At 47.2% G+C, this 18,380-nt stretch overlaps 2 protein-coding genes across 2 annotated transcripts; both read right to left on the bottom strand.

The window, feature by feature from the left end:
* Positions 1-896: 896 nt before the first annotated feature.
* LOC141197696 (uncharacterized) lies at positions 897-10,513 on the bottom strand (the record flags this gene model as incomplete). The annotated part of the gene is made up of 2 exons (XM_073662783.1): positions 897-3,006; positions 10,417-10,513. Coding segments are annotated over 2 exons (1,134 nt in total), but the record flags the coding sequence as incomplete, so codon positions are not given.
* Positions 10,514-11,047: 534 nt separating this feature from the next.
* On the bottom strand, positions 11,048-12,830 carry LOC141197695 (oocyte zinc finger protein XlCOF29-like). The gene is made up of 3 exons (XM_073662782.1): positions 12,762-12,830; positions 11,402-11,551; positions 11,048-11,272 (listed from the first exon to the last, which is right to left on the bottom strand). Exons 1-3 carry the CDS (start codon positions 12,828-12,830, stop codon positions 11,048-11,050), a joined length of 444 nt encoding a protein of 147 aa, XP_073518883.1.
* Between the last annotated feature and the right edge of the window lie 5,550 nt (positions 12,831-18,380).

Below are 18,380 nucleotides of genomic sequence, written 5' to 3'. Positions count from 1 at the left end.
CTCTCAGTGTCTAAGAAGTATAGATTATGAATATATCAAAACAGTAGGAAATTGCGAAACAAGCAGATCCCAATGCAAGTCCCTAACTGGGGGTTGTCTTTACAGGCGTAAGTCAAACTTTCAGTTCTAGGATTCCTATTAGGTGGAACCATGGAATATAAAGCAAGTAAAGTAATACAGCCTGATATTACAGTAGTATCATGTGAACTCAACTTATATGCTGGTCTAAGATCTTATATGAACTTAGACATTCTATATAGTGGAAGAGTGGCACCTAATGCTCTATTTAGATATATCTAATTATATGCTTAAAGAAATAAGTAAGCATCTGCAAACTGTCTCTCATCAGGGAAGACAAGATTCATTTCAGGAGCTCATATGATTGGCAGGTTCCTTTCCCATCTGGCTGCATCATCATCAAGTTCCTGATCCATTGAACACCTTCTGTGACGTGCTGGAACTCTCTGTGGCAATGGTGGAGCAGGTGGCCAGTCAGATATATGGATTCTGGGAATGTCTAGGACATCACAGAAAGGTCTCGTCACTTTGATCTTTCAAAGTATACAATGTTCCATTTTTCGGACCTGCAGCTGGAAAGGGTACCGCAGAAGTACATCAGGCCATTTTTCAATAGAGCATCAAGTAGTGGTTTCAATACCCTTCTTTTAGCAAGTGTCATTCAGGATAGATATGTGATCGATTGTATACGTTTTCCATTGAAAATCACCAGGACTCAACTCCCCTGCTTTCCTCACAATGGCCTCTTTTACATTGAAAAAATGTATGTGACAGATAATGTCCCTTGGATGCTCAGGATCTGGGCCATGATTGCCTAATGTATGGTGTTCCCTGTCAGTCTCCAGTTACTTATCAATAGGGTCACCAAGGATATTATTGATTAATGTCAATAGTGTTGGCATGATCGCTTGTGCATTGATGCTTTCATGTATACCCCTTATCCAGATATTATTGTGATTTTCATGGTCATCAACCAAATTAAACAGACTGTTTATTTATGAGCATTTTGATAGCCCACATCTTGTACGACATCCGCCTCTAATCTCTGTACCTCGTCAGTAAGCTGTGACAGGCTAGAAGTGAGGGGACGTATTTCAGTTTTGTATTTGGTCTCCAGCATTTGTATATAATGCTGCATCTATTGTTTAGTAGGGATAGATGCAATATGATATACAAATCAATTATGGCGTTCTCCATATCAGAATTCCCTGTGGCTGGGGGAGTAAATGTCCCTGTGAAGCAAGCACTGCTCAGGCCGACATTAAGAGAGAAGTTGGTGCAGGATTTACAGGCTGGAGCTGTCTGGCATCATGAGGGTTAAGACTGCTTCTTTTACCACGCTGAGATGAGGCAGTAATGGCTCCGGAGCAGGAAGATAAGACCTTCCATAAGAAACGCTGCATACCAGACATGCTGACGGAGGTGGAGGACCTCAGATTAACCTCCGATCTCCTCTTTCTTTCCTATATCGGACGTCATGTTTGAGGCTGTAAATTGCTTATAATTCCCCCAGGAACACGGTCTGAAGAGAGTGTTTTCAGTGTGTGCGTTCTCTCGGTGCTATGTCCATGCCATGGCCTTCCTGTTGATGTTCAATACATCCAAAGGTGGTGTTGATTAGGAGCAGGATTGTGTGATGTAACAACCTTATGTGAGCACTGGAAACGCAAGTTGTGACACCAATGGAACGGTGCCAGAATGGGAGTTGCGTATGATTGTTTTTTATTTTAACAAGGCCAAACATGAGGAATGAGAAGAAGTTGTCCTAGTAGTGGAAAACCCCTTTAAAAAGATACAATTTTAGATTAGAATGAAAAAGGCTTCTCCCCTGTGTGACTTCTCTGAAGTTTAAAAAAAGTTGATTTCCAAGGAAACCATTTCCCACATTAAGAACATAAAAATGGCTTCTCTCCTGTGTCAGTACTTTGGTAACTAAGAAGTGATGATTTATTCACAAAACATTTCCCACATTCTGAACATAAAAAGGCTTCTCCCTTGTGTGGGCTCTCTGGTGGTCATCAAGATGCGCTTTCCGTATAAAACATTTCCCACATTCTAAACATGAAAAAGGCTTTTCCCTTGTATGAGTTTTCTGATGCTTGTTAAGAGTTGATTTATCTGCATAACATTTCCCACATTCTGAACATGAAAAAGGCTTCTCACCTGTGTGAGTTATTTGGTGATTAACCAAAGCTGATTTCTGGCTAAAACATTTTTCACATTCTGAACAAGAAAAAGGCTTCTCCTCTGTGTGAGTTCTCTGATGATTAACCAAAACTGATTTCTGGCTAAAACATTTCCCACATTCTGAACAAGAAAAAGGCTTCTCCCCTGTGTGAGTTCTCTGGTGATTAACCAAAGCTGATTTATGGCTAAAACATTTCCCACATTCTGAACAAGAAAAAGGCTTCTGCCCTGTGTGAGTTCTCTGGTGATTAACCAAATCTGATTTATGGCTAAAACATTTTCCACATTCTGAACAGGAAAAAGGCTTCTCCCCTGTGTGAGTCCTCTGGTGATTAACCAAATCTGATTTCTGGCTAAAACATTTCCCACATTCTGAACAGGAAAAAGGCTTCTCCCCCGTGTGAGTTCTCTGGTGATTAACCAAAGCTGATTTCTGGATAAAAAAATTCCCACATTCTGAACAGGAAAAAGGCTTCTCCCCTGTGTGAGTTATTTGGTGATTAACCAAACCTGATTTCTGGCTAAAACATTTTTCACATTCTGAACAAGAAAAAGGCTTCTCCCCTGTGTGAGTTCTCTGGTGATTAACTAAAGCTGATTTATGGCCAAAACATTTTCCACATTCTGAACATGAAAAAGGCTTCTCTCCTGTGTGGGTTCTCTGGTGTATAACCAAAGATGATTTATGGCTAAAACATTTCCCACATTCTGAACAAGAAAAAGGCTTCTCCTCTGTGTGGGTTATCTTATGTCTGATAAAACTTGATTTCAGCTGTCCCTCTGATCTCTCGGTACAGTCATCTGGAAAGAATAAAACCAATTATTATTTATGAATAACATATCCTTAAAATTTATATTGATGAACATTTCTACTTAAACTCTCCGTAAAAATTCACTTTATGTAAAAGTTATTTACCAAGAAAACATCACAGAAAAATCAGCCTTACCAACACCAAATCAGATAACAAATGCACTAGCAATTTAGTGTTGGTTGGGTGTACTGGGGTGTCTGTCCATGTGGGTGCACTTATATAGTGCTGGGTAGCCCTCCTGATCTAATAGTATGAGCATCATCAATAGGCTAAGCCAGACACTGTGCATCAAACCTGCCTGTGTGACTGGTGTCCTATGCAAGCTTCTTCTGTGTGCATCTAATATATATAATTATCTTATCCCGTCTGTCTGTCCAGGAAATCCCGCGTCGCTGATTGGTCCGGCCGCGGCCAATCAGCGACGCGAGATTTCAGAAAAAGATGGCGGCCGTTAGCGGTTCATCTGCCGCACGGAGGTCAGTGGCAATGCAGCCAGCTGCTGGCAACATAAGTACCCCGACCGGAGGCGCCGCTGACCTCCATTCGGCTACCGTCGGGAGATCAGCGGCAACGGCCGCTGATCTCCCGACGGCAAGTGTGAAGGGAGGACCGGGGAGCGGTGACGCCGGTCCATGAGCGGTGCGGTGCCGGTGTCAGCGCCCCCTCCTCCCCTCCCACTTGCTCAGGGCCCCGGCACCTGGCACAATACTTACCTCTCCCCGTGCTTCCGCAGCAGCTCCTGTCTCTTCCGCTGCTGCTCTGTGACGTCTCAGGTCAGAGGGCGCGGTGATGTTTTTACATTGCGCTCTCTCCTAAGCCGTCACAGGCAGTGCAGAGCTTGAGGAGTCCGGAGCAGCACCAGCAGCAGGTAAGAAGTGAGGTGAGTATTGGATTTTTTTTGTTTTTTTATTGTATGGGGGCATAGGGCATTAAATGGTGAGGTGGGGGGGGGTGTCACATCGTGGAGGGGGCATTATAAGTGAGGGGGGGGGTGACATCCTGCATGGGGCATTATATGGGGGGGAGGTGACTTCCTGCATGGGGCATTATATGGGGGGGGGAAGTGACATCCTGCATAGGGCATTAAACAGGGGAGAGGGTAACATCCTGCATGGGGAATTATAAGGGGGGTGACATCCTGCATGGGGCATTATATGGGGGGATGTGACTTCCTGCATGGGGCATTATAAGGGAGAGGGGGATGTGACTTCCTGCATGGGGCATTATAAGGGAGGGGGGAGGTGACATCCTGCATGGGGCATTATAATGGAAGGGGGAATGTGACATCCTGCATAAGGCATTATATGGGGGGGATGTGACTTCCTGCATGGGGCATTATAAGGGAGGTGACTTCCTGCATGGGGCATTATATGGGGGTTATGTGACTTCCTGCATGGGGCATTATAAGGGTGGGGGGGATGTGTCTTCCTGCATGGGGCATTATAAGGGAGGGGGGGTGACATCCTGCATGGGCCATTAAAATAGAAGGGGGAATGTGACATCCTTCATGGGGCATTATAAGAGAGGGAGGGGATGTGACATCCTGCATGGCGCATTATAAGAGAGGGAGGGGATGTGACATCCTGCATGGGGCACTATAAGGGAGGGGGGGTGACATCCTGCATGGGCCATTATATGGGGGGATGTGACTTCCTGCATGGGGCATTTTATGGGGGGGATGTGACTTCCTGCATGGGGCATTATATGGGGGGGTTGTGACTTCCTGCATGGGGCATTATAAGGGAGGGGGGGATGTGACTTCCTGCATGGGGCATTATAGAGGAGGGGGGAGGTGACATCCTGCATAGGGCACTAAACAGGGGGGAGGGAGACATCCTGCATGGGGCATTATAAGGGGGGTGACATCCTGCATGGGCCATTATATGGGGGGGATGTGACTTCCTGCATGGGGCATTATATGGGAGCGATGTGACTTCCTGCATGGGGCATTATATGGGGGGGATGTGATTTCCTGCATGGGGCATTATAAGGGGGGGATGTGACTTCCTGCATGGGGCATTATAAGGGGGGGGGATGTGACTTCCTGCATGGGGCATTATTAGGGGGGTGACATCCTGCATGGGCCATTATATTGGGGGGATATAACTTCCTGCATGGGGCATTATTTGGGGGGGATGTGACTTCCTGCATGGGGCATTATAAGGGAGGGGGGATGTGACTTCCTGCATGGGGCATTATAAGGGGGGGGTGACATCCTGCATAGGGCATTAAACAGGGGGGGGGTGACACCCTGCATGGGGCATTATAAGAGGGGGTGATATCCTGCATGGGGCATTATATGGGGGGAAGTGACTTCCTGCATGGGGCATTATAAGGGAGGGGGGGGATGTGACTTCCTGCATGGGGCATTATAAGGGGGGTGACATCCTGCATGGGCCATTATAATGGAAGGGGGGATGTGACATACTGCATGAGGCATTATATGGGGGGGTTGACTTCCTGCATGGGGCATTATAAGGGAGGTGACTTCCTGCATGGGGCATTATATGGGGGGTATGTGACTTCCTGCATGGGGCATTATAAGGGAGCGAGGGATGTGACTTCCTACATGGGGCATTATAAGGGAGAGGGGGTGACATCCTGCATGGGCCACTATAATGGAAAGGGGGATGTGACTTCCTGCATGGGGCATTATATGGGGGGGATGTGACTTCCTGCATGGGGCATTATAAGGGGGGGATGTGACTTCCTGCATGGGGCATTATAAGGGGGGGATGTGACTTCCTGCATGGGGCATTATAAGGGAGGGGGGGGATGTGACTTCCTGCATGGGGCATTATATGGGGGGGGGTGACATCCTGCATAGGGCATTAAACAGGGGGGGGGTGACATCCTGCATGGGGCATTATATGGGGGGATGTGACTTCCTGCATGGGGCATTATATGGGGGGGATGTGAGTTCCTGCATGGTGCATTATATGGGGGGATGTGACTTCCTGCATGGGGCATTATAAGGGAGGGGGATGTGTCTTGCTGCATGGGGAATTATAAGGGGGGTGACATCCTGCATGGGCCATTATATTGGGGGGATATAACTTCCTGCATGGGGCATTATATGGGGGGGATGTGACTTCCTGCATGGGGCATTATTTGGGGGGGATGTGACTTCCTCCATGGGGCATTATAAGGGAGGAGGGATGTGACTTCCTGCATGGGGCATTATAAGGGGGGGGGGTGACATCCTGTATAGGGCATTAAACAGGGGCGGGGGGTGACACCCTGCATGGGGCATTATAAGGGGGGGTGACATCCTGCATGGGGCATTATATGGGGGGAAGTGACTTCCTGCATGGGGCATTATAAGGGAGGGGGGGGGATGTGACTTCCTGCATGGGGCATTATAAGGGTGGGGGTGACATCCTGCATGGGCCATTATAATGGAAGGGGGGATGTGACATACTGCATGAGGCATTATATGGGGGGATGTGACTTCCTGCATGGGGCATTATAAGGGAGGTGACTTCCTGAATGGGGCATTATATGGGGGGTATGTGACTTCCTGCATGGGGCATTATAAGGGAGGGGGGGATATGACTTCCTGCATGGGGCATTATAAGGGAGGGGGGGGTGACATCCTGCATGGACCATTATAATGGAAAGGGGGATGTGACATCCTGCATGGGGCATTATAAGGGAGGGGGGGATGTGATTTCCTGCATGGTGCATTATAAGAGAGGGAGGGGATGTGACATCCTGCATGGGGCATTATAAGGGAGGGGGGATGTGACCTCCTGCATGGGGCATTATATGGGGGGGATGTGACTTCCTGCATGGGGCATTATATGGGGGGATGTGACTTCCTGCATGGGGCATTATAAGGGAGGGGGGATGTGACTTCCTGCATGGGGCATTATAAGGGAGGGGGGGTGACATCCTGCATGGGCCATTATAATGGAAGGGGGGATGTGACATCCTGCATGGGGCATTATATGGGGGGATGTGACTTCCTGCATGGGGCATTGTAAGGGAGGTGACTTCCTGCATGGGGCATTATATGGGGGGGATGTGACTTCCTGCATGGGGCATTATAAGGGAGGGGGGGATGTGACTTCTTGCATGGGGCATTATAAGGGAGGGGGGGGTGACATCCTGCATGGGCCATTATAATGGAAAGGGGGATGTGACATCCTGCATGGGGCATTATATGGAGGAGATGTGACTTCCTGCATGGGGCATTATAGGGAGGTGACTTCCTGCATGGGGCATTATAAAGGGGGGATGTGACTTCCTGCATGGGGCATTATAAGGGAAGGGGGATGTGACTTCCTGCATGAGGCATTATAAGGGAGGGGGGGTGACATCCTGCATGGGCCATTATAATGGAAGGGGGGATGTGACATCCTGCATGGGGCATTATATGGTGGGGGGGGACAAGGGACATCCTGCATGGCGCATTATAAGAGAGGGAGGGGATGTGACATCCTGCATGGGGCATTATAAGTCCTCACTATAATTGCCCGGTCCTCACTAACACGGTTCGCTGATTGGTCGCGACCGGCGGCTGCGACCAATCAGCGATATCAGCCCCAAATTTAAACACCGTCTCCGGCCAATTGGCGCCAGATTTAAAATAAGTACGCCACCGTCGGGAGACATATTCTAGAATACCCGATACGTTAGAATCGGGCCACCATCTAGTCTTTAATACTAGGCAACCACACCCTCCATGAATTGGTAGGTTTGTGAGTGATTGCTCCATAAGTATTTTGCACCTGCACTGCCTTTATCATGGGGGTCTGCAGCATCCTGCTAGTGCATTTGTTATATGATTTGGTGTTGGTAAGGCTGTATCTTTTTCAGAGATTTTTTTTTAATTTTGCCCTATGTTAGCCATCATTATTCACCAAGACAATAACAGTTCACAGTCTAATAGAAAACCTCATAGAAAGAACCAGTGGAGCGTGGTGTTCAACTGTTTGTTAATTCTGCCTCCAAAATATGGAATAAAAAGCCACCAAACAATGTTATGTAGGTGAAAAAATACCAATAAAAAGTTCTACTCATCTCACAAAAAAATAAGTCCTCACTCAGGTCCATCATCTGTCAGTGGAAAACCAGAGGTTTCCACATCATTAGTGGCTCAAAGGCTTTTGAAAAGCAACATGGCTTCCATAAACCAATCCAGCAATATCCACTCTCCCAAAGTCAGATCTCCCCCTCGCTTCTGAGCCTTGCAGTGCGCCCAAAACACATTTAGCATCCATGTATTTGGCATTACTATAGTGAGAAGAACCCACTTAATTGATGGTGTGTGTCTCCTGGAGCACAATCTGGACACTATGTGTTGAGCAATAAAATGATATATTTGTAATTTTCACTCTCCAACATCCACTGCGTGCTAATATCCAGAAAGTGCCTGTAGAGTCAAAATAGTCACTACTCCTATAGATTAATTCACTGAGGGTTATAATTTCCAAAATGGAGTCACTTTATGGGGATTTCTACTGCTCTGGTTTTCTGAAATTTGGTCACATTAGGGCTTCTGTAAATGGTGGGTCCCATCTCCTCTGGGATCTGCTCCTGCGACGTCTGCTTCTGTCACCAGGAGCCGCCTTATTCATCCTGCAGGCGGCGCTGGTGATGGAGGAGACGTCAGAACCAGAAGCTCTGGGCGGAGCAGGCTCTGTCCAGCCAGTAAGATTAGGAAGCCTGGGACCTGTAGTACTATCCAGTCTGGCAGTATGGGTGTGTGTGCTGTCCAGCTGGAGTAATCTGCTTCCTGCTTCAGCCAATTGGAAAGCACCACACCCTACTAAAGCTGAAAGCATATTGCTGGAAGCTGCCAGATACAGCCTTGTTCTCCTCTGGTTCAGTCCTCTGTGCTCAGCTCCCGGCTTGTGTATTTGTTTCCTGTTGTGACCTCGGCCCGTTTACTGACTACTCTTGCGTCTTCTGATTTTGTATTTTCTCTGCCCTCATGGATATGACCCGGCTACCTGACTATTCTTCTTCCCATCTCACACCACAGAACAGCAGGTAACACCATGGCCCAAGCCTAGGGGTCTCTGTCTAAGTCCAAATCCATATAGAGGGGTTAAAGGGTGATGAGCAAGGCAAACCCAGGGATCAGGAAAATGGAGTAGATGGCGCCAAGCCTGTTCGTGGTAGCCATCTTTTGAGCTGCCAGGTGACTATGAACAGTGCCCCCAATACATTGTGTCTGCGAACTATTCTATCAAGATCTGCATTCAAATAGCTAAATGGCGCTTCTTCCCTTCTTAACCTGCCATGTGCCCAGACAGTAGTGTACAACCGTATATGGGGTAGTGTCACATTCAAGAGAAGTTGGAATATTATTTGTAAGGTCCATTTGTTTCCTATTATCCTTTGTGAAGAATTCCAAAATTATCACCACATAAAGTGACACACGTCAGATTTGAAAAATGGGCCCTGATAGGAACACAAAACTGGCTGTAGGAAAGGGTTAAATCAGAGTATTTTTGGCACTAATTACTGTAGTCAAAACTGTGAGTATAGACAATAACACATCTACTGAAATGATCAAACTCAACAGTCTCCATCAGTAAATAGTGAGTAACTAGTGGTGAAACCTCTCTGGGGTAATTAGAGTATGGGGCTCGGGGGCTCTTGGCAATCTAAACTATCGTAAGGGCCAATATTTTCTGTCAGATGAATTTCATGAAGAAATATTAGACATTCAAAGAGAACTTTTTATAATAGTGCAGAGCTGAGGTGTCTTAAATTTAGCTTAGAGATACAGTATATCATAGCACAGGTGTAATGTTTTTAATATAGTTTATCACTATCCTGTTTGAAGTTAGTCGGTTTTAAAATAAATTGAAAAATCAGGATAAAGGGAAACTCTGTTGTTATTGTACAGAAATTCACACTTGGCCTCACTGCACATTTAATGTTGTAGATCATAAAAGTAAAGTTTGGCCAGAAAGACTGGACCTGGTCTTGTAGGGACCATATGAGCACATTCAGCAGCACAGAAGGGAGAGAAGGTGGATTCATCCAATAAGATATCAGGGATCTAGGAAGGAACAGCATCATTACCCTCCGCTTTCTCTTACAGACCCATCATATTATTTTTCATCAAGTGATTTTCTAACTTGTCAGCAAATTCTATGTATGCGGTCATTTGGCTTTGTAGTTTACAGATCTGGGCAGGTAACGATCAGCGTCTACTAATCCCAGGGGGTAGGTGGATTCTCCAGGTTGTAAGTTCTATGGAAAAGGGTTTTAATGCTCAAAATCATTTGAACAGTTTTGGGTGGAGGAGAATGTTGTGGTCTAGAGGCAAAATGGTGATCACATGATTGTGATACGGACGGACTACACCACTGATAAAGCAGCCACAGCCGGTGACTGAGAAGAATCTGTGACTTCTCTGAGTTTAGTGGTTATTACTCACCTGGGTAGTCATATGTAGGAATTTCCTCTTTACACCACTCATCACCCCTTACATATGTCTCTGTAGTATTAATATGGGTCAGATCTTCACCCTGAAACAAATATTGTAAAAGTCACAGACAGATGAGAAGTCACATCTATGATCAGCTCTAATCCTGCCATCTCCACCGTTCTCATTACACAAGCAAAAAACACATAATACTGGTGGATAAAACAAGACTGAGCACAAGACCTTCACAGCCGTGTACACATCATAGGGGAGCTCTCATGACACCTTCTCTCCATCTACCTGATGATCCTGAGGAACATTGGGCTCTTCTTGTTTACAGTCCTGTGGAAGAAGAGGACGGGGACATCTCTCTGGTGTTGTCCTCTTACTGGATATATCTGGAGGAAACACATACAGGGACTGAATTCATTCTTTACATACAGATAATTATAGACCGTGTGTATTTAGCCCCGTCTGTTACCTGGTGATATGAGGGGCTGGAGAACCTCCATCATGACGTCTTTGTACAGATCTTTGTGTCCTTCTAAATACTCCCACTCCTCCATGGAGAAATAGACAGCAACATCCTGACATCTTATAGGAACCTGACACATACAATCATACAGTCATACCCCTGATCCTTTCATAGTATTACTGTGTAATGTCCCAGCATTCCCAGCAGTGTCACCTCTCCAGTCAGCAGCTCAATCATCTTGTAGGCAAGTTCTAGGATCTTCTGGTCATTGATGTCCTCATGAATCAAGAGGTGAGATGGAGGCCCTGTGATTGGGCTCAGGGGTCTTTCCCATCCCTCAGATACAGGGGCCTGGCAGTGCCCACTAGAGGTCTTCTTCACTACTATGTAATCCTGGTTATGGAGAGACACATTATTAAATCTCACTTCAGACATTTCCAGAGTCCTCACCTCTCCAGTTCTGTCCATCTGTTATTCCCATAGATAAGAATGATGTAATGTGACGTCATCAGAATCTCTCACCTCTCCAGTAAGCTGGAAGAGGATCTCTAGGGTAAGATGTAATATCCTCTTCGCCATCTTGTCTCTGTCCATATCCATCTTTGATGGGTCCATAAGAAAAATTCTCTTAAATGGAAGACCTTCACTGAGAGGATCTGATATTGTAGGGACCTAAATGAGAAGATGATGAGCCGATGTAACATCATAAAAGTCCTGTGTAATAATACAATTACTGGAGATAATAAAGGGAAACATATGAGGAGATATATTATTTTACAGTATTTAGATTTCTTCTTTACATCTGGTAATAAAACCTATATATTTTAGGCCACAGACAACAAGCAGTTTCTTTCTTGGAGTCTGCAGCTGAACACTTTCTCAAAGATTCATCTTCCATAAAGCTAATTCTCGTCTCATTTACCGACAATGTTTCAATAATCCGCCTCAACGCGTTTCCCCAACAGGTTCATCAGGAGGCTTGATATAAGGATGATAATTCATGATGTTCAGCATAGTGTGCCTAATAGCCAGGTGCCCATGTATAAATATCCCAATTCATCCAAAACCCCTCCCAGACTAGGAGGCTCATTCCCATTCCTAGAGGTGAATTGTCACAGGATATACAAAATGGAGTCTGTCTACAATAATGTACTGCACCTACGCTACTTCTCATGAGCTAGAGGTCCGATAATGTCCATCCCCTAGTGCGATTGTCCAGAAGTGACGTGCTTTATGCTGAAACACCAGATAAACTGATTGCCGCTGCTCCACTCGTACCTGTGACTGTGCATGCCCGTACTTATCATTCCACGCCGGAGCGAATCTAGGATCATTGTCCACGATTGCGCATGCCCAGATGTCTGCGCTCCACACCGGAGTGCATATGATATTGGATCGCATTCCATCAAATGAAAAATCCTCCCTCTGAGATCAGCATCATGGGAGACTAACAACAAGTATTGCACATCCTCCCATCATACAATAAGCATGTAGATCTACTTCTAGAAAATATGGGATGGTGGCCCACAGTAAATTTCTAAATGGTCAAATTTGACCCCTATTGCATAATTAGACATACACAAGGAACACCACACTTGTTAGTTACTAAATAGTATAAGTGGGATATAACTAATAAGAAATAATTCTGATACAGAAGCTCAGATCTCTCGAAGAAGTAAAACAATATGTGAACCCCATTCTCAGGAAACTGAGTAGCAATGGGTAGAATATAAAATCCAAAAATGTAAATCAGAATATGGATGTATTCACACAAAACAGGCATAGGAAATTTGCTCCTCGAGTACCTTAGGGGCTTGTGCATCCAGTCTGGAATCCACTCGCTTTCCTTTTTGATACATCTATTGTGATCACCTCCTCTCACATTGGGTTTAACCGCCGCAATGATACAAAACGAGATGTTTCCGGTTTCACCTCGATGTGCACTGTTCATGAGTCTCACTAATTGGGGTGTCCTGACCATGGCATAAATTACCCAAATGCCCCCTCCCCCACCCTCCTCTTAGACTGCCTCTTGGTCGTTCATACATAATCTAGGGGGCAGGTGCATGTGGCCATATATAAAAGTCCTGAGGTTTTACAGTTGGAATAATCCCTCTGGAAAAAGATTTTACCTGTAGAGGAACTCGAGAAAGATTTACATGGTCTCATCCAATTACATGTACAACTTTATCCACATCTAAAGAAACCGCACACTCTTCTATCCAGCCAAGTCCACTTGGGTGCAGGTTTTTATAGAAACTATGCACTAAACGGTCCCTAATTGACCGACCCTTTCTGAAAGTTATTGTGGGAGTACATCCCACAGCACCCTCAGGTCCCGGTTGGCCAGGGTTTTCTGAGGATATTAAAGATATGGTCACTCTGATTGTGATAAGTTCCTATTACTCGTGTTATCCCATCTTTTTCTTGCTCTCTTGGTTAGGTATGGAGGAATGTCTGTCTCTCCTGATTTTCTGCAAACAATCGTGTGGAATCCAAAATGTATCGTGGGTACCCTTTTCCATGAATCTGGTGTTCATGTCTATTGCCTGTATATTAAACTCTGTGACATTAGAGCAGTCTCTTCTCAATCGTAAAAATTGGCTCTTGGATATTGCTTTTTTTTAATGAGGATGGGGTGGTGACTATCCCACTTCAATAGTTTATTAGTGCTTGTAGGTTTATGGTAGATGAGTGTACCTAAGGTCCCATCCCCTTCATTCTTGATTAGTACATCCAGCAAAGGCAACTGGTAATATTTAAACTCTGACATAAATCTCAGGCTCACTCTATAGATATTGAGTTCCCTGACAAATTCAAGAAACTTTTCACTCGTTCCTGACCAGATGATAAAAATGTCGTCAATATATCTATACTAAACCCCAATATATGGATGCCACCACTTATGATCATCTATGAATATTGTATTTTCCTCCCACCAGCCCAGGAATAGGTTAGCATATGAGGGGGCACAACAGGTCCCCATCGCAGTACCCCTGAGCTGGTGGAAGTACTTCCTGTCAAAAAGAAAGAAGTTATGTGTAAGAGTGAATTTTAGAAGATCCTCCATGAAGTCATTATGTCTGCTACACTCTATTGATCTCGATTTCAAGAAATGTCTTACTCCTCTGATATCATCCTCATGCGGTATATTACTGTACGAAGCCTCGATATCTAGTGAGGCCTGCTCCCCTACATGACTGTATACATGCTCAAGGGTCTATATGTAGGGGAGCAGGCAGAGGGAAAACCATTTTCCAGAGGGATTATTCCAACTACAGGACCTCAGGTGGTACTGGGGAGAAATTATACTGTGGGTGGGGGCATAATACATACTGCATAAGGGGCATAATGGGGGCATTACACTGTGTGGGGTATCATACATACTGCATAAGGGGCATAATGGGGGCATTACACTGTGTGGGGGCATCATACATACTGCATAAGGGGCATAATGGGGGCATTACACTGTGTGGGGGCATCATATATACTGCATCAGGGGCATAATGGGGGCATCATACATCTTGCATAAGGGGCATAATGGGGGCATTACACTGTGTGGTGTCATCATACATACTGCACAAGGGGCATAATGGGGGCATTACACTGTGTGGGGGCATCATATATACTGCATCAGGGCCATAATGGGGGCATCATACATCCTACATAAGGGGCATAATGGGGGTATTACACTGTGGGGGGCATCATGCATACTGCATAAGGGGCATAATGGGGGCATTACACTGTGTGGGGCATCATACATCCTGCATAAGGGGCATAATGGGGGCATTACACTGTGTGGGGGCATCATACATCCTGCATAAGGGGCATAATGGGGGCATTACATGGTGTGGGGGCATCATACATCCTGCATAAGGGGCATAATGGGGGCATTACACTGTGTGGGGGCATCATACATCCTGCATAAGGGGCATAATGGGGGCATTACACTGTGTGGGGGCATCATACATCCTGCATAAGGGGCATAATGGGGGCATTACACTGTGTGGGGGCATCATACATCCTGCATAAGGGGCATAATGGGGGCATTACACTGTGGGGCCAGTAAAGGGGTCCTGTACTATGAGAACAATACGTTTCCACCTTCCTGTCTCCATAGTTGGGTCGTATGTATCTATTACAGGAAACAGAACAAAAACCTTATGATTCTTATAAAGGGGCAACACAAGACCCCAAAAGAGTCTCCGTGCTGAAGGGGTTAATGCCCCCTGCACCCAGTAATGGGGGATCTCCACATACCTCCACCTGCAGAGCCGCTACCACATATATGGCTGCTCTGTGCGCACAGGAGCTGTGATGAGGTCACAGGAGGGGAGGAGTCAGGGGTCACATGATCAGGGGCCTCAGTGGATGCAGGACTCTGCTGTGCTGGTTGTCATGGTGCTGGATGAGCTGAAGTTTATGTGTGGGGTCAGGAGGGGTTTACAGTGTGGATGTAGCAGAGCCGTGTGTGTACGAGGTGCACGGAGCGGAGCCGCGCGTGTACGAGGTGTACGGAGCAGAGCCGTGTGTGTACGAGGTGCACGGAGCGGAGCCGCGCGTGTACGAGGTGTACGGAGCGGAGCCGTGTGTGTACGAGGTGTACGGAGCGGAGCCGCGTGTGTACGAGGTGTACGGAGCGGAGCCGCGTGTGTACGAGGCGTACGGGGCGGAGTCGAGTGTGTACGAGGAGTACAGGGCAGAGTCGCGCGTGTAGGAGGCAAATGGAGTGAAGCTGCACGTGTACGAGGCTTACGGGGAGGAGTCGCGCGTGTACGGGGCGGAGTCGCGCGTGTACGAGGTGTACGGGGCGGAACCGCTCGTGTACGAGGTGTACGGAGCAGAGCCGCGCGTGTACGAGGCGTACGGAGCAGAGCCGCGCGTGTACGAGGTGTACGGAGCGGAGCCGTGTGTGTAGGAGGTGTACAGAGCGGAGTCGAGTGTGTACGAGGCGTACAGGGCAGAGTCGCGCGTGTAGGAGGCGTACGGAGTGAAGCTGCACGTGTACGAGGCTTACGGGGAGGAGTCGCGCGTGTATGGGACAGAGTCGCGCGTGTACGAGGCGTACGGAGGGGAGACGCGTGTGTACGAGGTGTACGGAGCGGAGCCGTGTGTGTATGAGGTGTGCGGAGCCTCGCGTGTACGAGGCGTACGGGGCGGAGTCGAGTGTGTACGAGGCGTACAGGGCAGAGTCGCGCGTGTAGGAGGCGTACGGAGTGAAGCTGCACGTGTACGAGGCTTACGGGGAGGAGTCGCGCGTGTATGGGACAGAGTCGCGCGTGTACGAGGCGTACGGAGGGGAGACGCGTGTGTACGAGGTGTACGGAGCGGAGCCGTGTGTGTATGAGGTGTGCGGAGCCTCGCGTGTACGAGGCGTACGAGGCGTACAGGGCAGAGTCGCGCGTGTAGGAGGTGTACGGAGTGAAGCTGCACGTGTACGAGGCTTACGGGGTGGAGTCGCGCGTGTACGAGGTGTACGGGGCGGAGTCGCGCGTGTACGAGGCGTACGGGGCGGAGTCGCGCGTGTACGGGGCGGAGTCGCGCGTGTACGAGGCGTACGGAGCGGAACCGCGCGTGTACGAGTCGTACGGAGCGGGGCCGCGCGTGTACAAGGCATACGGAGCGGGGCCACGCGTGTACGAGGCGTACGGAGAGGAGCCGCGCGTGTATAATGTGTACGGAGCTGAACAGGGTGTGTATGAGGTGTACGGAGCAGAGCCGTGTGTGTATGGAGCGGAGCCATGTGAGTACGGAGCGGAGTTGTGTGGGTACAGCTGTAGAATCCCCAGGTTCGGTCGTCACCGGTTACGTAGATCTTATTGTTGTATTTTATTAGCAATTTGCTTGCTCGTCAGTTGAGATGGGTGAACCCGAACAGTAAAGTTCTGGGTTTGTTCCAAACATCTAGTGATCGGGCATGGATCCTGGAGACGGACTTCATCTAACAGCGTGAGTCCGCAGCGCTCTGACCAGTGATAACAATCTTACCGCCGATCAGAGCCTGTGTTTCCCACAGATGTTTGGGCCCCCCATTCATATGAATGAGGTTCAGGTTCAGATACCATTCGGGTACCCAAACCAAAATTTTTTAGGTGTTCGGCTGAACCCAAACATCCATGGGTTCGTTCATTACAACTCGTCAGCTAAGGTGCACAAATCTCTCAGGAATTGATGTTTTCATTCAGTTACAGTAAACAGAGGACACGTGCTGGCTGGATCTTATGAATATATAAGGCCAGACAGGAGATAGGTAAAGATAAAGCAATCATTCCATCACTCTCATCAGTGTTTCAGGGGCCTCAATTAAGCTATTCACCCAGTCACTAGGAGGAGATGGAAGCGTGCCCTTCATTAGGCCTTTCAGACGTCAGTGTTGCGTGTACGTGTGGTGTCCGTTTCCACATGTACTGGAGACACTGACACTCGTAGACCCATTAAAATGAATGGGTCTGTGCACATCAGTGTGTTTCCACGGACAGTGTATCTGTGGGCAAAACACGCTGATACGTCCATTTTTTTCTCACAGCACGGCCGCAAAACGTCTTGCACACGTGCACAGTGATGACACATGGATGACATCCGTGTGTCATCAGTATCACACGTACCGGCGCCTGGGAATCAACGGTACAGGTAGCGCTGTTCCCAAGCACCGGGTGCTGAACGCTCCCCTTATCATTGTCCCCCGATCAGCGCGAGCAAGGGACAATCTTGAAAGTAGTATTCTGCTCCCCCTGTGTCCTGGTGTAAAAATAAGAATAAAATTAAAAAATCCTTATATTCACCTGTCCGAAGATGTCCCCCACTGTAATTCACCTGACCGCTCATGGCGGGGAGAATGACTCGCTACAGCGAGCAGGCCCCTGCTCTGGGCTGAGCTCAGCGGGAGCAGAATACTACTCTCATCATTGTCCCTTGCTATCGCTGATCGCAGTGTAAGCAGGGGACAATGATGAGGGCAGCATTCTGCACCCGATACTTGAGAACAGCGTTAACTGTACCACTGATTCCCAAGTGCCGGTACTGATGGGGCACATGGGTAACACACGGTTGCTACACATATCACACACATGGACACGGATATTTACAGTAACGGAAATATCCGAATGTGTAAAAGAGGCCTTACAGAGAGGCATTCTGGATACTGGTGCTAGATTCGTCCTGCTCGCGGGACTTGAAGAAGCAAACCGATTTGATTCTGCATGATTAAACATCAATCATTCATATAGAAATGTATGATTATATTTGATTTTTGATTTTTTTCTTGGGAGTCAAAGAATCTACTCCTTCTGGAAATGATGGAGACAATCAATGTTTCACTGCTAAACACAGTAAGTCATCCTGACCCTCTTTGTCCGGTCTGCAGTGGTCTATAGGCCATCATGTTGTAGCTTGTGATCCAAAAGTGTAATGTGAACATGCACACGAAGACTCAGAAGGATGAACAGTCCAGCTTCTCAGTGTATAAAAAGTCTCCTTACTTTTTAGTTTTCTTCCATTTTTT

Source organism: Phyllobates terribilis, unplaced genomic scaffold (assembly GCF_046119375.1).
Source record: "Phyllobates terribilis strain yellow unplaced genomic scaffold, ASM4611937v1 Scaffold_86__1_contigs__length_6382490, whole genome shotgun sequence".
Taxonomy (NCBI): domain Eukaryota; kingdom Metazoa; phylum Chordata; class Amphibia; order Anura; family Dendrobatidae; genus Phyllobates; species Phyllobates terribilis.
This window is presented reverse-complemented; position numbering and strand designations above follow the sequence as displayed.